Source organism: Suillus bovinus (genome assembly GCF_016758785.1).
Source record: "Suillus bovinus strain UH-Sbo-P2 chromosome Unknown EDB93scaffold_5, whole genome shotgun sequence".
NCBI classification, from domain to species: domain Eukaryota; kingdom Fungi; phylum Basidiomycota; class Agaricomycetes; order Boletales; family Suillaceae; genus Suillus; species Suillus bovinus.
In genome coordinates, this window is record NW_024542061.1 from 639,643 (window position 1) to 664,020 (window position 24,378).

At 47.3% G+C, this 24,378-nt stretch overlaps 5 protein-coding genes across 5 annotated transcripts; 1 reads left to right on the forward strand and 4 right to left on the reverse strand.

Annotated features, from left to right (window-relative positions):
- Positions 1–21: 21 nt before the first annotated feature.
- Positions 22–5,813, reverse strand: EDB93DRAFT_668503 (uncharacterized protein). Its single transcript, XM_041457047.1, has 11 exons — positions 5,423–5,813; positions 5,172–5,300; positions 4,253–5,114; positions 2,788–4,203; positions 2,403–2,738; positions 886–2,345; positions 700–837; positions 434–641; positions 370–380; positions 252–322; positions 22–185 (listed from the first exon to the last, which is right to left on the reverse strand). The coding sequence occupies exons 1-11, from the start codon at positions 5,434–5,436 to the stop codon at positions 139–141; spliced, it is 4,692 nt and encodes a 1,563-aa protein (XP_041312156.1). The 5' UTR covers positions 5,437–5,813; the 3' UTR covers positions 22–138.
- A 454-nt stretch (positions 5,814–6,267) lies between these two features.
- On the reverse strand, positions 6,268–7,292 carry EDB93DRAFT_1238164 (ubiquitin-conjugating enzyme/RWD-like protein; the record flags this gene model as incomplete). The annotated part of the gene is made up of 9 exons (XM_041451515.1): positions 6,268–6,327; positions 6,382–6,452; positions 6,520–6,547; positions 6,618–6,695; positions 6,866–6,939; positions 7,000–7,066; positions 7,120–7,152; positions 7,218–7,230; positions 7,279–7,292. 9 exons carry the CDS (start codon positions 7,290–7,292, stop codon positions 6,268–6,270), a joined length of 438 nt encoding a protein of 145 aa, XP_041312157.1.
- A 160-nt stretch (positions 7,293–7,452) lies between these two features.
- On the forward strand, positions 7,453–9,390 carry EDB93DRAFT_1246269 (uncharacterized protein; the record flags this gene model as incomplete). Its single annotated transcript, XM_041452424.1, has 1 exon — positions 7,453–9,390. The coding sequence occupies one exon, from the start codon at positions 7,453–7,455 to the stop codon at positions 9,388–9,390; it is 1,938 nt and encodes a 645-aa protein (XP_041312158.1).
- Positions 9,391–12,017: 2,627 nt separating this feature from the next.
- On the reverse strand, positions 12,018–15,416 carry EDB93DRAFT_1077236 (uncharacterized protein; the record flags this gene model as incomplete). Its single annotated transcript, XM_041445298.1, has 20 exons — positions 12,018–12,063; positions 12,122–12,282; positions 12,339–12,426; positions 12,477–12,495; positions 12,546–12,747; positions 12,802–12,831; positions 12,886–13,037; positions 13,089–13,195; positions 13,254–13,401; positions 13,456–13,508; positions 13,559–13,595; positions 13,652–13,670; positions 13,760–13,791; positions 13,845–13,864; positions 13,930–14,094; positions 14,153–14,307; positions 14,357–14,498; positions 14,560–14,845; positions 14,906–15,304; positions 15,371–15,416. 20 exons carry the CDS (start codon positions 15,414–15,416, stop codon positions 12,018–12,020), a joined length of 2,307 nt encoding a protein of 768 aa, XP_041312159.1.
- Positions 15,417–15,511: 95 nt separating this feature from the next.
- Positions 15,512–17,805, reverse strand: EDB93DRAFT_1121388 (adenylate cyclase associated N terminal-domain-containing protein). Its single transcript, XM_041448545.1, has 9 exons — positions 17,541–17,805; positions 17,213–17,480; positions 16,927–17,151; positions 16,793–16,878; positions 16,639–16,744; positions 16,324–16,585; positions 16,182–16,273; positions 16,012–16,135; positions 15,512–15,957 (listed from the first exon to the last, which is right to left on the reverse strand). Exons 1-9 carry the CDS (start codon positions 17,588–17,590, stop codon positions 15,638–15,640), a joined length of 1,533 nt encoding a protein of 510 aa, XP_041312160.1. The 5' UTR covers positions 17,591–17,805; the 3' UTR covers positions 15,512–15,637.
- Between the last annotated feature and the right edge of the window lie 6,573 nt (positions 17,806–24,378).

A 24,378-nucleotide genomic window follows, 5' to 3' on the forward strand; every position in this document is an offset into this window, starting at 1 on the left:
AGGAATATGTATGCATGTATTATGGCCTGTACGAATATCAATATAACAACGCCTATGTAAACGTAAATTCTCCACCCAAGCGAGCCCAAGATGACGAGAAAAAATCAATATAGCATAAACGATTATTAACTCCAGCAATCAAGGATTTCTCATCGATCCCAGCATGTGTTCCAGTTTTTCTTCAACTGTCCAGTGCACATCGGGGTCAGAGTGGAATGATAATGGCGTAGAGCGGTCAGGGGGTAGGTTACCAAAATTGAATGAACCGGCGTCCATCCCCTGGGAAAGTGACTCGATCAAACGACCAATATGAGTGGAGGAGCTACACAATTAGTACCGAACTTCTCCGTACCGAGCGCAAGAACTGACCTATAAAAAACCTGCTCCGGCGTTAGCAAAAAATGACGTTGGGGGATGATGCAAGACCATTCACCTTGGTTTCAGGTCGATTCTTGCTCTGTGATGGCTTTTTACGGGAAAGGAACGACGAACCACTACCCTTTGACGTCGATCTGTCGTGTTCCTTGACAAATACTTGCAGGGCTTCAGTGTTATCGCGCAAAGAATATTCGGATGTAAGACTGGTTCTACTGGCATAAGCTGATTCAAGGTCGTCGTCACGCAAGCCGTTCACTATTGACCTAAAAACAGTTAATAAACTAGTGGGTGGGCTTAATTACCCAATAGAACAGGACATACCAAATTGTTTCGCCATTTGCCATCTCAATCAGTTCAAGGGCAGCACCGTCGGGATGCCCTTCATGAGAGTTTCCAATGTCCACCGCATCGTCAGCGGGTGCATTTGAATTTTTGCTCTCACCAGCGTACATGTCGTATCTGATGGTAAGCATTAGATACGGAAAAACAGGCAAATTAATTACCCACAGAGAATCATACGCAGAGTTCGGCTTCTCGACAGGTGCATCTGACGTTAAGGGATTTAAAAGAGCCTCGGCTTGAGCGGTTATTGATGTGGGTAAAGGAGGTGACCGATCAGTCGAAAATCGTTTTCCTCCATTCGACTTCGGTGGCGGTGGTGTAGGTGCGCGGTCATGTACTGAACGACCAGACTGTGCAGATGTGGCGCTGCCCGGCCGACGATGACGCTTACCCGAAGGCTTACGCGCCATCTGGCTCAAGTCGGTTTTAGATGCACGAAAGTCCGAGGGAAAGATAAGTGTTCTCCTGACAATAGCGGGATTCTCAGGAATGCCTTGATGATTGTGACTGAATTCCCTCGTCTTGCGAATGGAGAGTTTTCTCACAGTCCTATCGTCTCCTCCGCTGCTGATGCCGCCATCATCGCTGAATTGTGGTTCTGGGAGAGGTGATCGAGATCGCATTGCCGAGAGATCACCCCGTGCTATGGATGAGCTTGTTGCAATGTTTGATGTACTCCTTGACAAAGACCAACCCGCTGTACGTGATGAAACTGAGGCGGACCGTGCTAACAGGTCATTTAATGCGGCTTGATCAAGACCAAGATTCGTAGCTGCCTCAAACAACTGTTTGACAGCAGCAGAATCATTGCCCATCGCTGGCGGTCCGTCGATGTTTGGCTGAACGCCACCTACTATAGGCACGGAAGTCGAAGCCAGAACAGGTGCCGATGCGGGTGAAACGGTATTAACGGGAGAACCAACTGGGCCTTGACTATGGTGTGACGAAGTCGTCGAAGAAGGTGTGGTTGGAGAAGCTCGCGAAAGCCCATTACTATTTTCAGCTGGAGTATCTGCTGTACGCTTTCGGAAGCGGGACATGAAGCCTCTCAGGCCAGGAGTAGCTGAGGCCGGGGGATTGGATATTGATGTCGGTGACTTAGCCTTGCCCAAATCTGTCGAGCTTCCGTAAGCATAGCCCTTGGGAAGAGGCAATGTCGGCCTGCGGTCCAGAGAAACTGAGGGGAGTGGTGCAGTGGTAGGCTGGAGGTCCAAAGGGAAGGGAGTAACTTCTTCACCGCTCGGAACTGGCTGTTTGACTCTCAGAGTATTACGGAGACGCCTCATCCTCTGGGTGATGTTCAGAGAGGGCTGATGAGTAAGAGGAGTGGAAGTAAGAGTCTTTGGCTGTTGCGGAAGAGGGATGGTTTCTACACTTGTAGGTGCTGACACTAAATGGGGTGCAGATATTTGGCTGGGGGAGATTTTTTTCCGTGTCACAGATATGCTTGAGGCATTGGCGTCAGTAAATCTCTGGCCAGAAGGCGTCTTCATCAAAGCAGCAGTAGCAGCTTCTGCTTTCCGCCGAACTTCGTTTACGAGTTCGGTCTGATCCATCAATGGTTGAGGACTTCGTACCGAGGCTGAACGGAATGGGAGGCTATACGGTGAGGCATCGGACGACAACTGAATATCATCCTGAGTAAGCGACGCGACTGGCTGGGGAGCTGTTGTCGGTGGTACCTGGGTCTTCGGTGGATCATTGGACTGTGGAATGTCTTCTACAGCTGGACTTTTGTCCTGCGGTGAATCTATAACTCCTTGCTCGTCTCCGAAGCCAAGGGCACGAGCTAAATCCCTATTGCGACGCGTAGTAGTAGGTGACGTCTTGATCTCTGCAGGATCCTCCAATTCCACCTTGCTATCAGTCACGACGCCAACTGTGGGTGCGCGGGGGATGCTCCCCACGACAGAGTCAAGCAGGGCATGAGCCTTGGCAGCTTGATCAGGCGCTGGGGAGCGCCGTCCGGTGGTGGACACCTGGGAAGCAACCGGTTGGTTTGGCGGCGGACTTGCAACCTGTGACCCGTTGTGAGAAGTAAAATTGGAGTAAGAGAAGAGGACGAACCCGGTTATCACGACCGTTCTGCGAGTAGTTCGACTGTGAGGTCGATGGTCTCCGTCTCCGCAGCGAGTTGGTCCGCTCCCGAGGCTCTGTATTGTTTTCCTTGGCACGCGCGGCGCTCACCAGCTTGTCTTGAATGACCACGAAATCAGATTTGGTCAGACCTGCATACCGACGTATGATGTCTTCAAAGTCCTCATCATCCTGCAAGCTACCTGGAGTGACGGAGCTAGATTTGTCTAGATCATGCCACCTGGATTGTTGTTCGACATCACTGAAGAAGTCGACAGTTACATCTTTCTTCTGCTCAGCAGACCATGAGTGATAACTAGATCCAGTGGATTCCAGTGAAGACTGAGATGAGTTAGTCAATGCCGAAAAGGCAACAGGCTGAGAAAGTCCAAGAGAGAAATGCGATGATGACTTGTGATGATGTCTTGATGAACGAACGGTGGCATGGTTCGAGAAGCTCGGGGAGTCGTTTGAAGAGAATGCGGGAGAGGCGGTAGTGGACCGAGACTGAGTGGGAGTGGGAGACCGCATACTGCGGCTCGAAAATGAACGTGAGGATCCATAGTTGATGACACCTGAAAGGCTGGATGGAGAACGATAGTCCACAGGAGCAGGACTAGTCGAATGATTCCGCGCTCCAGCATTGGGCGCTTGAGGGTAAACGGGACTCTCAGGAGGCACAGGCACTCGAACTGGCCGATTTGGAGATTTGGATTTATCTGCAGTAGATTGAAGATCAGTGTCCGCGCTCAGACTGCCGTTTCTACTGTGACTGTGACTAGAAGAACTACCCCGCCTGCTGTGAGTGCGGTTGGAGGTAGAAGGTATATTAGAGGGTGAGTTGACATTCCAAGTGATGTTAGATGGAGTACCCGGTCGAGAAGATACGACCATGGGCCGGAGGGCGGAGCCCGTCAATGGAGATACGGGTTTCCTCCTAAAGGCGGATGACACAGAGGCTTCCTGGTCAGTACCACTCGCGCTCTCGCGTTGACTGTCCGACGAGTATTGACCACCAGCACTGCGTGATAAAAACGAGCTTGCAGGAGGGGTCACGGACGGCGAGATGGGTCGTGGGGTGCTACGAGATGCGTCTGAACCTCGGCGCAGTAAGCTTGAAGTGAAGGTTGTAGTGATGAGTGACGCTCCATTCACGTTTGGGAGCGTAGGTGACATCGCACGTGGAGTTGCGGAATGCGCACGCGCATCATCAGAGTCAAATGAAGGATCACGAGGCGTCATGGGACGAGGCATTCCAGGGATGTAACCTGGAAGACGAGGAGTGGGGGAGATGGTACCCGCACGACCCAATGGGGTTGGTGAAAAACGTTGCCTCTCGTTGTCGATATTCATCTGTTTATCTGATGATATTGCGGTTCCCCCTTCGTAGTCATTGGGCGATTGCGTCTGACATCATGTTTCAGTATGCAATTATTGAAACAATCAAATTCCATACCGAAGCTCCTGACGTCGAATCACTAGCTGGAGATGAGGTGCTCGACTGTTCTACATCGCTTGACCGTGGAGCAGGATGTGCTGTTCTAGGCATGAGTATCTCATCCTCAGCCTCCTCTTCAAAGTCACGTATAACACACTCCAGAGCAAGTTCGACGCGCTGAACGCTGACGGAATTGTTACTTGATGGATGTGTGTTACTTTTGTTGCTGTCCGCAAGCGCCTGCGAAGGAAAATCTTCGATGGAGGATATCAACGATGTGGAACGAGCCAAAGGAGTCTTGTCGTTGGGGCTGGAAGGTACTGAAGATACAGGACCGCTGCCTTCAGGGGTCACAGGTCTCAAGCTCTCGGAGTAGTTTGACGAGGGTTTTTCTCTAAGACTATGATCGGAGTCTGATGGTGTTATAGAGGCTGCGCCACGGCTGCTACCACTTCTTTGCGACACAGAACGGAGATAGCTGTACTCGCGAAAGCGTCCAGATGCAAAAAGATTGTTGCTGTACCTCTTTGTTGAACGCGAACTTGGGGATGGTGATGAAGTAACGGACGAAGCCGGGTATGTGGTCGAAGAGGTTGTGGTAGATATATGAGAGGTACGCTCATGAGTGTAGTCGGATTCCATTCCCAAGTCTGTGGCATTAGCGTCAGAGCCGCCCTCAAGTTTGCTGCTCGAAGTGGGACCGAGCACAGCATTTTTGGTACGCATCCGCCCTAGCGTCTCAAGGATCATGTCCTCTTCCTCCTCTGATATCTGGTTTGACACACCACGGGCTCTCTGTTCCGCAAACTTAGACCTGAGATCGTCAAGTGTAAGAGGATCGCCGGAGGAGGAGCGAAGAAGCGTAAAACGGCGAGTAAGGCTGGGAACCTGTATTGTGAGAGAGTTGTAAGGTCGAAAAGACAAGTTTGTGACGCACTCTGGTAGTATGAGTGATGTCCGAAAGTCACTAGCAGGCGGGAGTGCTAGTAATTGCTTGTGCTCAGATGTCGGTGTGAACCAGTCTTCGTCAAACGGGTGACTCCTGGTAATAGGGTCGGACCTTTTGCTAAGGCACGTCAACAATAAAAGTTAAAGCGAAGAAGCCGTTTAATCGCAGCAGTGAGGTGACGAGATATATGATACGCGAATGAGGTTTGTAATTGGAAAGGTTGAGAGCAGCAGGCTCACCGGAAACGATGCATGGTTTTTGCTGGCAGGAACCCTCGTTTAGTACACGAGGCAAGGCGCTTGGATTATTGGATCTCGAGACTTTTCCGGGAAATGAGCAACGTGGTGAACACGAGTTGGTGTCTTTACGAAAAGTATCCTTCTTTCAAACTGCTTTGAATAGTACCCGTTAAAAGATCCTGATGGACCTGAGGCTCACACGTAAAGCAAGATAACGGTGAGCGGAATAAAGAAGGAGGGTGTGAGTTATGTGCTTTCACTCATTCGAGCCTTCAAAACTTCAGCGAGCTGACTAGTCGGAGTGCCCTGATTTGGAGACTCGTGCAAATTGCACATGAGGGTCCAAGTCTCCAAGGGAATCGAAATTTTAAGCAGCGTACGCTCAAGTAATTAACAAGTCCATCTGCCTACAGCTTTTCAACTGAATGGACTCGGATTGAATGTCCACATTAATGCCAATGAAATTAGTTGCCACACCCTGCATGATGCCAAGTCCAGATTCTAGATCCCTAACCAATTGATCTGCTAGTCAACTTGAACGTGCATTCGACGAATCGTTCCAGGCTTCGTGAACCAGATCTAACTCCCTTCGCCCAGCTCACACGAAGTGAAACAAACTATGTAAATTATACACACGCGGGGATCAGGTCAGTGACGCCCGCAAGATACCGAAATTCATTTGACAACCCCTCTACTTTCTGCTGAGTCCCCATACGTTAGGACAGCTCGGAGCTATCACGGTGAGCGGCTTGTTACCACTGCCCGAGACTACATTGCGTGCCTAATACCAGTAAGTATACCTTAGTGAACCGAAGACGCCCATTATGAACAGGGTAAGACACCACTTACTTCTTCGTATACTCCTTTGCTGTAGCTAAGAACTTTGCTTTGTCGTTCTTCAACAACTAAAAATCAAAACGGTTGGCCTACATCAGCCATGGTCAAGACCAAAATCTCACTGCAGCGATTTCAGGCTCGAATGGATCGTCCGGGCTTGGATTATTCACTTTCTCTTGAATAACCGCTAGCACTACAAATAAAGCATAAATCTATCAGTCCGAACCAATCACAGAGGATATATCCGAGGTAAGTTTTACCTGTTGATAGCGTCACTGATGGCTTCCACTTGACAGGGCGAACAGATGTCAAAGCTTAAACACACTATCCCCGCAGGTGAAGAAAACGTTGGACTCACCTCATCGCGAAGAATAGGGACGCAAATATGGCCCTCTTCGTTAATGCCAGGATGGTAAATCTTAGTCAGGAATGTGACCTAGTGATGCCGTGGATGAACCCCCACGTAAATGACACGAAAACAAAGTAAGAGCTACGAAGGTAAGAAGCTCAATCGAACTGATGGGCATAATGCAACGTTTCGGGGCTCGACTCGGATGGATGAACTCGGATATGCAGCGGCATAGAAGATGAAGGTTGATAACTCACGCTGGGCGCTTTGAATGGAAAGTTCATTGGGAGCTCGATCTTGAAGTGAAATGTTCCGTTTTTATACGGGCTATCTGGCTTGATACGCAGTAATGTGAATGAAAGAGGAGAAAATTAAATGCTACTAATGATACTTACAGTGCCCTTTACTGAACACTTCCAAATGAGCAAGTTATCCGCTTCTGGTTCGACTGTTATTCCCTGAATAGCGCTAGTAAGATAAAGCTGCATCTGCTATACAACAAGTTACATACATCGAGGGGTCTGTTTGCGATATCTTGGAGCTCCTAGACATCATCCAGGGGCACGAAGGTCAAGTTCATGTAATCCTCACGAAAAAGAGGAAGAGCACCTTTTGAATTCGCCTGTGAACAATTAAGATCTTAAAACATTAATGGCTCGGCGATTCATACCTAAGAGCAGTCATCGTGGGTCTTCAAGTGGTGGACCAGAGCACTGCTCAAAGGTAGCTTAAAAGCAGCGACTTTCCGAAAACGGAAATAACAACTGTAACAAACTCGACCAAATCCAGACAAGTTTGTCGTGCTTTATTGTGATTTGACTTGCTCTCGCCCGCATCGCAAGCAATGGTAACTGCTGCAGACTCGAGCTCAGGTATAATAGACGGACCAAGCAGTTCAAGGCCACCTACTCCTTCGTTAGTTCCTTTAAAGAAGCGCAAGGTTGCGTCTAATCCTGAAGCATCTCCTGCACCCAATGACTCCAAAAATGCAAGCATAGCAGCCAATGTTGCTCTACCCACCCGAAACGACTTTTTATCTCGCCCTCGTCTTACGATATCGCGGTTCCCTACCTTCACGGATACTTCTGTGGCGTATCATACTACAGAACAGCTTGTTATGAATCGTGTGGCCTTCAGATACGTCCCAGCAGGCGTCTCGCCCCCTGGATCTGCCCTTCCATGTCGAACCATCGAAAGCCTACCCAGAAACTATAGAGTTAGCTGGGAGGACCGCAGCTCCTTTGTCAAGGTCACTCCTGATGGCCTTGGGTTAATTGGTGAAAGAGGTTTCAGGAGTGCGCGATGTAATGCTCCCGTCCGTGAGGGCAAGTGGTATATGGAGGTTCGCGTCGAGGATGGTGGAGGAGATCGCTCTACTCATGCCCCAGATGTTAACATGCGTCAAGGAAGTCACGTTCGACTCGGCTGGGCACGACGAGAAGCACCTTTGAATGGTCCAGCTGGCTTAGATGCATATTCATATGGCTATCGTGACACCAATGGCGATAAGGTCCATCTATCGCGCCCTCGCCCTTATGGTCGTTCATTCCGTAGCGGTGATGTTATTGGCATGTATATATCCCTTCCACCTCGACATAAACCCGATCCCGGTGACAATCACGACCCCGCACATATTCGACGCGAACGGATCCCTATCGAGTTCAAGGGCCAGGAGTATTTCGAAATTCTCGAGTATCCTCAGAGTAAAGAGATGATCGCTCTTATGGACTTCTCCAATAAGACAAGTAATACGACATCACTCCCATCCGCCTCATCAAACAAGAAGGCTGCATCAACGAAAAACCTCCCAGAGCGAGGCGTACGTCCTGGACAGGTATTAGAAGCACCTGTTCTCCGCCCTCTACCAAACTTGCCAGACTCTTGCATTGCATTCTTCGTCAATGGCGAATGTCAAGGCATTGCGTTCGAAGACCTATTCGATTACCTGCCTCTGCGCATGACGCCTGCGTCGAGAAAGAAGGAAAAAGAGAAGAAACGAGCGCGTGAAGGGGCCCCTCAAGAACATAAAGAAAACCATTTTGATGACGGAACGCTGGGGTATTACCCGTTCATTTCCCTATTCAACTATGCCCGCGTGCGCTTGAACCCAGGCCCAAATTTTGACTTTCCGCCTCCCCCTGACATAGATAGTGTGCTCAAGGACGCTGATCATAATGCAAATCAAGCACAGACTTGGCGTCCTATTTGTGAGCGGTACCCGGAATTTATGAAGGAGCAGTGGGATCTGGACGATCAAGAAGAAGAAGAGGCTGCATTAGAGGCGGCCAAAAGAGCAGAGGTTGAGAAAATCGAAGCACAAAAGAAAACGCAGAGGGAAAAAAGTAGACAGCAGACTGAGGCTCGGAAGAGGGCAAAGAAAAACGCAGATCTACGAGGATCTTCGGTTGTGAGTGCCCATGGCTCCACAACGGAACCTCCAGCTCCCAGTGATGACCGTCTCGGGTCGTCTGTTTTGATCGCATCTACGTTGCAAGCGAGGGAGCGTGGAATGAATCAGATACACTCCCCTGCACCAACAGCCGCGTCAAGTGGTGATTTCAATCACATCCCAGAAGCAGAGAGTGGGTACAACTCTGAGGTCATTGAGGGGGATGGAGAAGAAGAACAATACGATGGATCCGCGGCAGACGTCGATCATCACGATGACGACGACGACGACGACGACGAAGTATTTAGGGAAGCCGCAAGCCCTTACCGCAAATCACGGATGCAAAATAATAGCTCTTCCATGATGGACATTGACCTAGAAGATCTACTGTAATACATATTAACACATTGCTTCACATGTACAATCAGATATGTAGATGAAGGACGACAACAAACATGAAACATGTCGATGCAGATGCAGTGACCTTGACTCACGAGAGCGCAGTATATTGTGATTAGTCTGAAAGGGTCGTCATCGAACCGCGTGGGCATGGAACCTTGGCAGTATCGCATATGAAGACTATTCAATTGTCCAGTCGCGGTTAGGATGAAACCAAAAACGCGATATGGGACCCAGGGGACGCAGTGGCTGGCAAAGTCGTTCACAAATTAGATCTCTATAAACCAGCGGTGGAGAGTAATGCTACGCACTCAGGATTTCAAATCAACCCTTTTTCCACGAATTGATCGTGTTGCATGGCGCAAACGCAACCCACTCTGGTGCTCAGAGTGGAAACTCCGGGGGCTGCAAGCGTCACGAGGTAGCACGAGGTACTTGATGACACGATCATGTAGGTGGCCATGTCTCCGCGTTAGGGCGCTCAGCTCTCCCCTCCCAGGCACGTCCGCCGATGCGGGGGGTTAAGTCTGCATATATAAGATCATAGTAGGTGGCGCAAAAGAGATGGCGAGCTTGGACTCATCTGTAGACATTCATCAGATTGACAAGGAAACTTCCATATGAAATGGAGAAACCCACCGACGGCAAGGACGAATACGATCTGTAACAGAACTCCCACCCAAACCAGATTGTGACGGAAGGTACTATTTTCACCAGTGGTAGTCGGCTAGTTGCGAGAATAATAATATCAAATGTGCCCTTGGTCTTAGACCAAAAGCCCGCTTCGGTCATCGGCTCCTTTGGTATATTTATGCATCAAGTCACGCTTACACTCTTTCACCTATTCGATGCGAAGGGTCCGGGACAATTGATTCCGAGAACGCCGTGCTGCCCTCAAACGTTCTTCGAGTTCTCTGGAGTAGTTCGGATTCAATGCGAGAATATCAGTCTACAGTTCCTATCAATCAGCCTCTTTTTGCGAAGCCTCGCGCTTACAATATTACCTATCTTCGTCACTCGGCACACCAGCCCATTCCCAGAGCGTTTGCCGTATTTGAGCTAGGGCCGCAGTGCGACAAACAGGTGGGTCATGATGTAAATTTGATGCATCTTCCTGAACTTCTCTTCACGTTACATCGATAACGCGAATTTTATTCTTGCTTGAAACACGAGGAGTACGAATTTTAACTGGAGAAGCACGAATTGTATCTCCCGCGTCTGCACGTCCGTTCGCAATCGGTAAAGAAGTTCGTCAATCATTTCTTGACCGAATGTATCAACAACCTTCATGCTAGAGGCTTTTCTATGTGGAGGTCATGATGGTGTGTTGGCACGAGAAGGAGGTGTTATACGGTGTCCAAAGTTACAGGCCTAGCTAACACTGGATCGTCTACGACATCGCCTGGAGAGCAACCATTAGTTCTTGTTTGGGGATGTTCCGCGATGCATGACCTTTACGTAGAGAATCGAGCACAGGCACATGCATGCCAGGTAGTACTCGGTGTTTAAGTTCAGCAGTGGAGTTCCTCTTTGTTCTGATAGAACCAGACTTGGATTGCTTGTTAAACCAATTCTGAGTTGTGGTCAACAAACATGCGTCTGGGGGCTCCGGAGTGCGCATGTGAAAAGTTTTAGTACACGACAGAGGATGTATTAGCATGTAGAGGCCATTGCCTGTTGGGGCCTCAAGCTTTGAGCACCGCTCAGGTCCATAGTTAGCTCAAGACAGAGTCATCCATGATATTGACGATGCAGTCGGCATCGATTCAGAGGAGACTGAAGGCGGCAATGTCACCCTCGGAGCATGTTTGAATGGGACGGGCGTAACAGTCCACGCTCCGGGAGGTCTCGGAGTCTTCATCGCAGAAGATTGAAAGCTATCCTCGTCCACTCGCACAGGAGTGACATCACTCTACCTCAGGACCATCCTGAGAGACGGAACCAATTAGTGGTGGCGTTCCATGAGCAGCGAGTGGAAGAGGACGGCATCGCCTGTTCTTCGTTCTCGGACCCAAAAAACTTTAATAGAGAGTCTAGGACAGAAAAGAACGAAGCAGCTAGAGTTAAGAGAGAGCTCCAATTCCAATAGATGGGTCGCTTTCTTGTAATGGCGAGGATGGTGAAGATGCTTTGATATGTATTGTCATGAGACGCTAGACTATCATGGAGTAGTAAGGGAATTGTGACATTGGGCTTATCATCGTCGGCATGCCGTTGAAAGTGTCGGAGAATATTGCAGAAGACGAACCCGCGACTGGCGTGAAGTCAATATACTTTCCTGAACACGATTCGGACCTGGCGTGACGGGGAGTTGAAAAGTTCGGGTTTGAGGAAGGGGTCTCTATGATTGGGTCATCATGTATCAACAGCGGGCGCACGCGTCAGCCAACCCGTGTTTCAGTGGCCTTTGAGGAATCGGTGCTTTGTTGCTACAGGTCAAGACTCTTGACACTGTCAGTCGGAAGTATCCGGGTCCGGATGAAAAATAGACTACATAATGAAAATAGATCGAGTAAAACAAAGAGATTATACATCGGTGTCACAATCCAGGTAAGAAACAGTGTACAAGATGGGGTCATGGAATGAACAGTGAGTACATTCTCATCTTGAAACACCAAATGTCACGTTCCAGGAAACCATCTGGGGGGAGGACTTCGGACTGGATATCTGGGGTGTCGTAATGTTGAGTCTTTCCAATACCAACCAGAATAGATTATACACTTACCCAAAGCTGACGCCGACCCCTTTCTCCGTCTCGACACGTATGTCAAATTCCAATTCCTGTGTCTCAGGATCGCACGAGACTGCACACCAATTCCGTCGCCCCATTATATACTTGTTTTGGAGGCGATGGTTGCCATTTGGCTCCTTCGTAAATATAGGAAGCTACGAGAATTACTGCATGAAATCGCTGTAAATCATTTGTAGGATTCGAGACATACCATTGTTTCATCAGTTTCTGCATGATGCAGCGTTCTGTGAGTCTTGGTCGCCAAAGTAGATACCATAGCGATCACTCCATTCGGAGGCCTTCAATTGGCTCAACATGATTCGTCATGCAAGATGGCAGCACCACTTACGGTGTGTTGACAATTGCACCTGAAACGGGATTAAATCTCGGAGTTTAAGACGGAGTAGACATAACATACTTGTCACCACGTTGATCATGTATCTATAATCAGTTTCAGGCGGAACATCTATCATACGGCTGTTCTTTCCTCCGTTGCTGCGGACCAGCGTTTTAAGAACCCCTACGGCTGCACAATGCACATCGCCAGAAAGAAACGAAATACGCAAACTTTTCATTCTTGCTATTCCTTGCATCTGCTGAATGAACCAGTTGCGCTCTTTCTGGAAAGCATATCCTTATTGAGTCAGAGCGAACACATAACATTGTTTTCAAACCTTGTGACATTTCGCGGTCCAGTGGTCATTCTGCCCACACTATCAGCTGAATTAGCAACGCCGCGTCACGAGAAAATGGCATACCAAATCATCCAGCAACTCAGCGTCCGCGTTGAATTTGTTCACAAAACTACTGAATCCCGCGGTTCCGCTGCGTCCAAGGGCAATTAAAGGATTCAACTTGAAGTCTAGTGCAGTTTCAAGGAAAACCATTCGCGGATACGCAATAGGGATGCCTGTGGATCAATATGAAATAAAAGTGACTCTGATCTCATTGAAGGCCGCACCAAGTTGTACTACGAGATGTTTTACGTCCGGAGGTAGATACCTGATTCGTTCAAAAGCCTTTTGATACTCGAACTCGCTGCAGACCTGGTTCTTTTTTCTCTCCGCGCTTGTGACGTTCATGCATTAGCATATATGCCAGACAGGATGATGTAGTAACAACTTACCGACAGTCCAGCATAAGAATGTGTACATCGGGCCCCAGGTAAGACAAAAACGAATGTGACGGTAAACCAACATAGGGACCTTGAGCCCCCAAGATAAGTGACTTGAATATGTGCATCCCTGTTCTATCGTCCAAGTTATCATGAAGAGCTACGACGATGATGAGGTCAGTCTCAGAGAGATTTACTGCAATCCGCAACACACGATTGATGAAGCATTGAAAAAGCAAGTAGAAAAAGTAGCCGCGCGCTCCGATACTAAAGATGTTATTGATGAGCGATTTTTCTGATATATCAAGGCTTCTCACTGTTTGAACACCGGAGACTGTTGAAGCTCTTCAGGATCTGTACAATAAGAGGATCACGATTAAGGATTGATTAACAAATGGTAAGTCACGTACAACTCCCGAACCCGTCGATCTTGAAACGCACGAGATTGGTCAGTGACAAGGGAATAGAACGTAATGGCACGCACCAAATCTACAAATGTACATTGGTCAAAAAGCGACCGTTGCATACATCAGTGGCTTACCGTGGTCATCTGCAGATGCCACATGAGTGTGTTATCAATGATATCCAATCCGCATGTCTTACCACACATATTCAACATTGGACTTTAAGGAGGGGAGGAGTTGGTCGTGAGTAACAGGGTATCTCTATGATTATGTGGCCTACGTACATCGAGCTGTTCGCCCTCGCAAATGCCCCCATCCTGAAGGAGCCGCAGTAGTGATTGAAGAAAAAACGATCGACGGATGAGACAATTTCATCAGTCAGAGGTAAATTTTTCTTCATCGAAGGCTTTGCCAAAATCCATTCTTGTATTTCAGGCTCTCGAGTCACCCTATTAGAGAAGCGTGACTATTCAAAATGGCAGGGGGGGTGCATAAACACATACTTACGAGTCACAGTATAACTGATCCCCTCCTCCCACAAGGACATGAAATGGTCGTTCGACATGCTTCTGCAAGAGATCAGTCCACATAGGGTCATAACCACTCTTAAACCCTGGTCCCCTGAAGTCGTCCGGATTCACGCCAGCGCTGAATCCATTACACTAAGAAGAAGTAAGAAAATATGCAGCAAACAGGTTGTGTGACCCTCACCGAGTAGGCTGCCCACCGCATGTTTTGATGACGGGCAGGCACGAAGAAGGCCAACTGCATGCCACCGTTAATACGATACTTGATGCAGATTTCATTGAGACCCAGTTGCATCTGTATTGGGAAACGCCAAAACGTAAAAGTGCTGATACATGTGTATCAGCCCTCCAAGATCCCTTACTACTGTATTGGTCGGTTGCACTCACCCACCATTCCCCGAATAGACGTAAATCTCCTGACCGGTCACATGCTGAGTTTGATCATCCCTCGCGTTTCCTTTTCCCTTGTAGTCACCGAAGTATGCCTCGTTTGTGTCAGGTAACTGCGCTGATGGTCCGGCCATTGCAGTAGCGTGAGGATCCGCGGGGTGTGGGCCAAGGTCATAACCTGGATGAGAACCCCGTGTGCTCGGAGAAGGTCGGGAAATCTCCTCAGGGTCCCACTGATAAGTTAAAACAGGAAATGGCTCGTAGGATGATCCTGAATCTGCCGCTGAAAAGAATGTAGTTGAAACGCTTGACTGACAGGCCACAGGTGCATATGAAAACTTACTGACGATAAGAGCTGCACCTCGCCAAAGACCATTTTCGTCAACTGTATCGTATCGCAACAGGGGCCCGACCATAAACTGAAGGTGGGGTTCCATCTTGGGGAGCCTCTGCGCTCTAGAGCGTTCCACTGCAGGCATGTGGACAAAAGAGACGCCAGAACTACCAGACGCCAGCCGCTCAATAGGTAAACTAGCAGAAGCGTATACATTTTGGGCAGGATTATCGGTGAAATATTTTGGGGGAACAGCTGGAGGCGGTGTGCCAGGAGTCAGGGATGACAAGCGTGGTATACCAAAACCACCAGCCTGAGTGCGCCCGACCCCATCAGGAAGTGGATCTATCTCTTCTACAGGTGGATATCTCCCGCCTGGTCCTCTCTGAATTTCAGAATCATGATGCGCTTCCTGTGTAGCACCAGGCTCTTCTGTAAATCGCTTCCAGGACAACCTGAAGCATGAACTATTACTCGCCTTACGGGCTCTGCGCTGAGCATGCCAGCCTACAGTGTCCATGCTATGCAAGGGTCAGGTCGTGTGGTGTCAGATTGTACCAATCCTCGATGTAGTATGAATTTAGACACCGTGACAGGGCAGTGCCAGGCTAACGTCATGGTCCCGGGTACAGTACTCTGACCATATCTCTTTGGTGTCAACTTGAACATGTGTACCCGTATACTAAATAGCGTCGGAAATTAATTGCAATTACACAAACTACTTAGGTAGCGATTTGTCTGTTAGCCAGCGTGTTCCACAATTGTTGTGACCAATTTGCCATTCTGCACCACTGTCTTCAGCATCTCGGGCACGGCCTGCTCTTCAAAGACACCATCTTCCTCCTCTTCGACTGGTAAGCTGACATTGATTGCGCTGCATTTCGCCGTAGTAATCTCGACACCAAGACACTGCTTCGAGAGGTAAATCTGCCCCGAGTCTGTCGAGTCTATCTGGATAGTAGGTGCCACCCCTGTAATTTGTAAGGCAAACGATGGAGACTTCGTGATGGAGACAGAAGAAACCACAGATTCGACTAGTACAGAGGTCTTCGTGCAATTGACTGTCATGGACTTTTGAGCAAAAGTACCGTTAGACCAAACCAGCAGACACTGACCCAAGGTGACAGCGTTGACTTTCCCCTTGATAATGACAGTCGTGTTCTTGCAAGCAAAGAGGCTGATCACTTGGGTGATATCCCCATTGGCGACCTCCAAAGCGGATTCATTTTCTTGATATTCCTGCATGACTGTCAGATGACTACCTCATTTGAAACGAGATACCTACAATGATCCATTTACTGCCCTCCAGTGCAAATTTGGCAGGCTTCTTGCCCATCAAAGCCTGTGGTTTGGTTGGTTTAACGGGTTTCTTAGCACCTAGTCGCATAATAAGAATAATTTGATATGGGGAGCGTAAGACAACTCACCCGCCCCGCTACTTGTAGGGACGACACTTCCAGCTCGCAGGGCAGGGTTCTTGTGTGTCATCTCGCTTTTGTCGACTTTACGTAGCCCCTTTGTTACGTCCGCGCCACGGTTCAAGTCCGCAAATACAGCAGCAACCCCACCAGCAGATGCTGTAGGGGAGGATGCTGATCCAGCGTGAGGTGGTGGCGGTGGAGGAGGCGGCGGCGGCGGACCACTGATTGTCTGTGAACGGGACGATTTGTACTCTGAGACCGGGATACCCTGCAGGAAGTGGTATATGATGGTTTGTAATTCAATGGCAAATAGATACTCACGTTGGCATTCCAAACAAGACCAGTAGTGTGGAATTCCATAACATAGCGCTTCATTCCATCAAGGACCCCATTGAATCCCCTAACCCACTCCGCATGTCTTGGGTCCCTAGAATGGACGTCAACTTAGACCATTCCAATAAGATGTCGGTCACACTTTTCTTTGAAATCCTTGAGTATCCTATTCGCGTAGTACGTAGTACTTTCCTTTATCTCATTTACGTATGGTCCCGGTTTGGGTTCCTGTGGATCGTCGTCATTCAACAGTATTTTGACCCGTCAAGATCATACCACAGTGACCCATCCAACGAAAGCAGTCCCATCTGCGATGACAGTGAAGTGATTGAACCAGTCTCGCTCCTTTCTCGCAGCCTCTTTAGCGCGAGTCACAGCTTCAATGCCTGCTTGGAGTGGCGTAAGGATTTCGGCTAATGACTTCTGGTCTGGCTTTCTGCATGCTGCGGCCTGGTGAAGTACAGACCGCAAGGTAGCAAGTACTCTGGCAAATAGATTAACCTGAGAAATGCACATCTTCAATATGAAACATAACAAAAAATGAGGGAAGCATAATATTAACCTGCTCATTTAGTGGAGGAGGCGCGATGGCTTGATTAATCTCCAGAAAGGGTTTAAGCTTCCCCTCTATAACAATCTCATCGTATGCAGCGACTGCCCGTGGAACTGCTGCTGGTACCTCGATCGCAGGTGGCGACGGTGGGGACACCGAAGCCGATGGAGTTTCAGCAACCGCTGCGCTAGTAACAGTGCTTGTACTCTGTCGTTTGAGATGTCCCGCACTCCTGGAATCTTCCACGTCTTCAAGACGCGATGTAATTGCTTCAAGCCTAATTGAACATTGATGTCAGCTCCGATAGATCTGGCTTGTACATGTTAATGATGCACACCGTTTGATGAGAGTGGCCAGTGAGTAAAGCCCTTGAGCGGAAGATGACATGTCGACAAAATTTGAATGTTCTCGACACTAGTAAGTTACAGACACAAGAGATCTGGTATTCTGGAGGTCAAATATAGCCTTGCACGTAGGCAAGGTGCGTAATATGGTGTGAGGTATACTGAGAGGACCTTTGGCTGAGAGGCTCTTTCACATCGGAGTATTCCGCAGTGGCGCTGCGCCAATAGGGACGTTCAAAGTTGGGCGCCCACGCCCACCGCCCACGCCCACGACCCCCCTCGCCCATATACCACTACCCATTTTGTACTTGAACGAATGTATTATATAATCAATGATAACTTAACACTGTCCGAAACCACATTACACTCAATGGCACGTCTCCGAACATCTGGCACATCTCCGAACATCACGCGAGCAATACCTTCACTCATATCTCTTGCTTATGGTTCTTCGTACTTTGTGTCAGCCAGATATGACACTCGAAGAGGCAGCAGTACAGCAGCATTGCGACTTATCTTGCATTCTTGCTATTCAACAAACTCGTTATCTACAAGAGCGCTCCCCTGTTGCAAAAGCCAGCACCCTGCACATTGCTTGGGAATACGCAAAATCTCCATCTGATCATAATCGCTTTATTCACATGCTCCGTGTTTCTCCAATGACGTTTCAAGTCCTGCTCAATCTAATTGAAGGTCATCTGGTTTTTTCCAATAATTCCAACAATGCACAGGCGCCTGTTCAGACTCAGCTTGCTGTCACTCTCTATCGAATGGGTAGATATGGCAATGGTGCCTCGGTACTGGACATTGCTCGCCTTGCAGGAATTTCTGAGGGTGCAGTAGAGTTGTTCACGCAACGATGCTTCCGTGCAATCTACAATAGTATTGAAAGGAGACTCAAAAGATGGGGAGATTCCACGGTGTGCAGCCTCGTTCTGAAGGGCTGTGTGGAGGCTCTGGATCTGTGAAAAATTCTCCGATGCAAGTTCTGGCCCTTTGTCATCACTTGGAGGCTGGTAGTGCACAGTCTTCCTGCCATGCGGGCCAATACCAGTGGTGATGGCTATTGGAGTGACATTCGGACGAGAGGATAAGATTCGATGAAGAACAGGAAAGAATTTGAATTGCTCAACAATCTCATCTGTGTCATGTTAGAATTATTCTGGCGGAAAATAAGTAACATACCCCAAATACACTGTGCTTTCGGAGTTGTGGTTGTGTTGGGTCCATCAGCAGGGACATAGCATTCGAAAAATTCATTGTCGGAGACATTGTGTCACAACCCAATAACGAATTAACGCTGGGCAGAGACTAGGACTCAAACAAGGTTATCGGATAAAGATGATAATGAGCAGGTACGTCTTGGATTGCTACAATGTAGATACAAGAGGTTTGAACTAAGGAACTATCTACCAAGACATGCTAACTATATACAACTATTGAGACGGAGATTGAAACTGAGTTCTAACTACTAGCCAATCATAAAATAGAAAAGGGAATCGTACCATAGAACATCGTAGAATATTAAAGAAGTATCACGTGACCATATCTTATCTTATCGTATCTTATCTAATCTAATCACAGTCAAAGAACTCGTCTTCTTCATCAGTCACATCGAAGACACGTGTCGTGGGCGCTAATGGAATCTCTGAACTGGTAGACGCTTTCGGGGTAGGGTTAGGGTTAATCTTAGGCGCTGTGTATTGGCGTTTAGGAAGATTCAGGAAAGAATAATGGTTCGTTAAAGGTACTCGTGACATTACCCCCTCTCTAAGGTGAGTGTCATCACGAACGAATGAAGGTCGGATATTCTTTTCTCTCCATCGTTTGAAATCTTCCGTAAATAGTACTGAGCCTTTGATTCTTCGGTATTTTCCGGCTGCGGCCGTGGGATTCTCTTTATGGAACTCCGCTAAAGGAATTGGAGCATTCTTCAAATTCTCTTCTGGCTCCCAAGATGACTCTTCCTTCGGGTATCCTTCCCATTTCACTAGGTATTGCAGCTTTCCTCGGAACAATCGGCTATCTAGTACTTCTTCTACAGCAAATTCTTCCTGATCGTCAATCAATTCTGGAGGTGGTCGGTTGGGAGGAGGATGAGGAATCAATCGAGATGCGTGATATGGCGTAAGCAATTCTACGTGGAAAACCGGGTGGATCTGATATTTTTCCAGTAATTTCAACTTGTAGTTCACTTCACCAATCTTCTCTAGTATTTCGAAGGGACCTAGACGACGATCTGACAGTTTTTGACTCGGACGACGTTGTTTAAGATTTTTTGCGTCAAGCCAGACCTTGTCTCCTATCTTATACTGAGGTGCTTCTTTTACTCCTTTGTCGTAGAAACGCTTCATGCGCTCATTGACCATCTTAAGAGTGTTTTCGGCATCATCTCTCGCTTCTTTCATCTGATCAACTCTCTCATCAGCGGCGGGGATTACGGACATGGAGTTTGGATGAATCGTGAAATCTGGGTTATACCCATAGAGAACTTTGAATGGACTGTGACCGGTTACTGTGACTGCATTGTTGTGTGAAAACTCTGCTATCGGCAGCCAAGATACCCAATCATTCTGTCTATATGACGTGAACATGCGCAAATATTGTTCTACTTCTTGGTTTACGCGTTCAGTCTGTCCATCGGTTCTGGGATGATAGGAGGTCGACGCAGACCATTTTGTTCCTAATCTTTTTGACATTTGTCCCATGAACTTCGATATGAACTGAGTTCCTCTATCTGAAATCACTTTTTTTGGTGTTCTGTGATGTTTCCATACATTTTTCAGAAATAGCTCGGAAATACCCTTCGAGTCTATGTCTTTGGTGGTGGGAATAAAGTGTGCTTGTTTCGAAAATCGATCAACGACTACAAAAATGCTATCATACCCTTCACTCTTCGGCAAATCCACTATCAGGTCACAGGTGATTGTCTGCCAAGGTCCTTCTGGAACTTCATTTGGCTGTAAAGGCCCCGTTGGTCTACTCGGAAGCACTTTCGTTTGTCTGCACCTATCGCAACCATCTACGTAATCGTGGACATACTTCGTCATTGAAGGCCACCAATAGTTTCTGGAAATCAACTCTAAGGTTTTAGCTCGTCCAGGATGTCCAGCCGGTGGAGAGTCGTGAAACAACTCCAATATCTCTCGGCGGATCTCTTTATCATTTGGAACGTAAACTAATCCTCGGAATAACACCAATCCATCTTCCACATTCCACTCTTCGATTCCTCTACGCAATTGAACCGGTGCTGCCTTTAATGTTTCTAGCGCTCTAGCAACTTCAGGCTCTCGTTCTGTGCATTTTCGTATCTTTTGGAGTAATTTCTCTTCTCCATGCACCAAAACTTGACCTCTTTTAGCAGCTTTTACGGTAAAGAATTCCGGTTTCAAAAGAATGCGATTTGAGTTATCGTTTTCTACCCCCCCTCTATGGTCTGATCTCCGAGAAAGACGGTCTGCTTTGTCATTAACCACGCCAGGCTTGTGTTGGAGTGTAAATTCATACTCCGCTAGGAAAAGACTCCATCTAGCTTGCCTTCTGGTCAATTTTTGACTCATCATGAAATATTCAAGGTTTTTATGATCCGTCCGTATTCCAACTGGGTGAGGTGCTCCCTGCACATAGTGCCTCCACTCTTCCAACGCTCTAATGATTGCTAGCAATTCCTTATCGTGAATGTCATAATTTCTTTCTGCATCATTCATCAATTTGGAATAATATGCTATTGGATGCCATAATCCATCTTCCATCAGTTGAGAGAGAACTGCTCCTGTTGCGTAATCGGAAGCATCGGTCTCTATTTTCTTTTTCTTTTCAACATCTGGCATGACTAGGACGGGAGCTTCTGTGAAACGTTTCTTCAGTTCATCAAAAGCTTTCTGTTGCTTTTCCGTCCAGTCCCATTTGACATCTTTTCTTAGCAGATCATTCATTGGTCTGGCTATCTCCGAGAACCCAAGTATGAATCTTCGATAGAAGTTGGCAAAGCCCATGAATGCTTGTATATCTTTTACGCATTTGGGAACAGGCCATTTTAATACTCCTTCTACTTTCACAGGGTCCATCGACACATTGCCTTCCTCCACGATCAACCCAAGGAACTCGACTTTAGACTGTTCAAAACTACATTTCTCAGGCTTCAAGAACAGGTCATTCTCCTTTAACCGTTTCAGGACTTCTCGTACCACCTTTCGGTGTTGCTCCCTATTTCCATTCGTAAAGACCATTATATCATCAATATAGACGACTACTGTTTTGCCATCTATTAGGTCTCTCAGAATTTCATTCATCATAGTTTGGAAGGTTGCAGGCGAGTTCGTAAGTCCGAAATACATTATGGTCGGTTCGTGGTGACCAAACGGCGTTTTGAAGGCCGCCTTCCACTCATCTCCTTCTTTCATGCGAATATTATTGTACCCCCATCGTACATCCATCTTAGAGTACATCGTGGCACCGGTTAAAGCATCAATTAAATCTTGAGATCTCGGTAGCGGATATGCGTTTTTCACCGTTTTCTCATTGAGCTTTCTATAGTCCATCACCGGTCTTAACTTGCCATCTTTTTTGGCCACAAAGAAGAAAGGTGCTGCTACTGGAGATTGTGAATCTCTGATACGTCCCAGTGCAGTCTCGGTTTTCAACCATTCCTTCAGTGTATCCATCTCTTTAGGTGACAACGGATAGGGTTTCGCATTTGGCGGAAGATCGCCCTCATCTTTAAGATCTATCGCATGATCCCACTTCTTTCTTTCTGGGAAGCGCTTAGATTCTTCTTCTGAGAAAACTCCCAGGTAATCATGAAGCCAGTCAGGTACCATCTCTTCTACCGACTGCTTCTTCTTAGTAGCTTCTTCTGCTACCTTCTGCTCCGTGGCGACCGAGGCTTTGTATCGAATCCATAATCTCTCAGGACTCTCCTCATCTTCTATTTCTTCCATGGTCGTTCTCTTCTCTGCCACATTTTCTTCATCATCTTGATCTGCCATAGCAGGCAACAAGCCGGGTACGTCATCGACTTCTTCCGACTTTTTCTTTTTCTCAGCCCTGTTTTGGAGTCTTTTCTCCTTTTTAGTTTCACATTTCACCGGGCACCATGAAAGCGAAAACTTCCCTGCGTTCCAATCAATCTCAGGGTTATGGTATCTCAACCAATCGATCCCAATGATCACATCATCACTTCCTAGATCTGTAACCATGAATGCTACTTTTTCTTCTTCATGATTGCCGATTTTAAGACCTAGTTCAGCGAAATGGGTCATCGATCCCGAGGCGTTAAGAGATCCATCAATGTTTTTAACCTGGATCGGACGCAGTAATTTTCTACAACGAATTCTGTTCTCCTTGACAAACTTTTCGTTGATAAAGAGCGTAGATGCTCCACAATCTACAAGAGCTTTCAAATCTGCAGATTTGTTCTTTCCTTTCAGCGTAATGGGGAGATAGAAGTGTTCTGATTTTGTTTTTAGATTTACTTCTTCTACATCCGCAAAGTTTGCAAGGATCGAGTATCTACTGCCCGATTTATCTGTCTCTTGTTCCTCCAAGATTCTATTTCTTCTAGAGGCTTCCCATTTTTTAAACCATTTAGGCGGTTCTGATGCCTTTTTAGCAAGTGCGTCTGCCTTGGCTTTTATCTTAGCCAGCATCTCTTTGCCTTCTGGTGATATGGTCCAGTCCTTGAACCATTTGGGAATTATTGATTCCTTCTTCTTTGCTTCTCTATGAGCTAGGAAATCTTGGAACCAACTAGGAGGTGTAGAATTATCTGAGGGAGGAGGGGAATTCGGAGTTCTGCAGTTTCGTGCAATGTGATTTGGCTTTCCACATTTGTAACAATTGAACGGCTGTTTAGGCCCATTCATAGCCTCATCAAGTGCGTGAAACTCATGCAAGGAATAGGTTTTCTTAGTCATTGTACCAGTTGTATTCTGGAACCCGCTTTACTAATGACGTAAGAAGTTTGAAGGGCGAGTCGTAACGGCCCTTCTGGAAAAGGAATAATGAAGTGGTGGACAAGTCGTAACGGTCCACCCGAAAAGGAATGATGATTAAAGGGAGAGGGAAAAGGGAATACGTAAATGGAAATCTGAAGCGGTCCCCGATACTAATCGGATCTACCACGTACTTCAGGGTCAAAGGGTTCTTTATTCAACCCTTCTGACACTTCCCTATCTACTAACTAAAAGAAGTGTACGTAAACTACTCCTTTGTTAAGTGAGAAAAACGCGGTGTGCTTCGTGTGTGTTACTTCTCAATCACCGACAAGGGTACAGGTCTAGGACAAGTTATCACTCTTCCAGCCGAAGCTTACAAGTGCGAGTCTCACTAGAATCCCGTATCTAAATCCTCTTGGTAATGATGGTAAGACTATCCGCAGATGCGACAGTTCTACTAAACTTAACGGAAAGGTACTACGTGCGTATGAAGAAAGATGTAGGTATGAAAGCAATTATAGTAACGTTGAGCAGGCAGGGTCTTGGGCCAGCACTCAAAGTTGTAGCGAGACGCCTAATGTCGTCAACACCTCCGTATACTGGCGGCTGCAATGTAAGGCAGGGCCTGGTATAGGACTACTAACTATAAAAGACTATTCGTAAAAAGCTCAAGCGAGCAAAGGAAAGGGGTTTCAAAGAAAAGGGTCGCGGTTGTTTAGACCGGGCAAGATAAAACGTGTAATGATGTTAGACGTATGTCTCGCGCAGATATGCAGCTGAGAGACATGTGTAACGACGAGTAAAGGTGATTGTTTGAATCGTTGGTTAACCTAATGGTCTACCAAGTATTCAAAGGATATAGTAGTGGATGCGAGCGGTATGCAAAGAGTCGGAG

Bases quoted from the DNA above. Each gene is read 5' to 3' on its own strand.
- EDB93DRAFT_668503 (XM_041457047.1), bottom strand. The intron at 4,204-4,252 runs GTATGGAATTTG...ACATGATGTCAG, and splicing joins ATTCGACGTCAGGAGCTTCG to ACGCAATCGCCCAATGACTA. The intron at 2,739-2,787 runs GTTCGTCCTCTT...AACGGGTCACAG, and splicing joins AGAACGGTCGTGATAACCGG to GTTGCAAGTCCGCCGCCAAA.
- EDB93DRAFT_1121388 (XM_041448545.1), bottom strand. From the start codon at position 17,590: ATGTCATCTTCCGCTCAAGGGCTTTACTCACTGGCCACTCTCATCAAA. The intron at 16,586-16,638 runs GTGAGTATCTAT...CACTTCCTGCAG, and splicing joins GTCTTGTTTGGAATGCCAAC to GGTATCCCGGTCTCAGAGTA. The intron at 15,958-16,011 runs GTCAGTGTCTGC...AGTCCATGACAG, and splicing joins AGTCAACGCTGTCACCTTGG to TCAATTGCACGAAGACCTCT.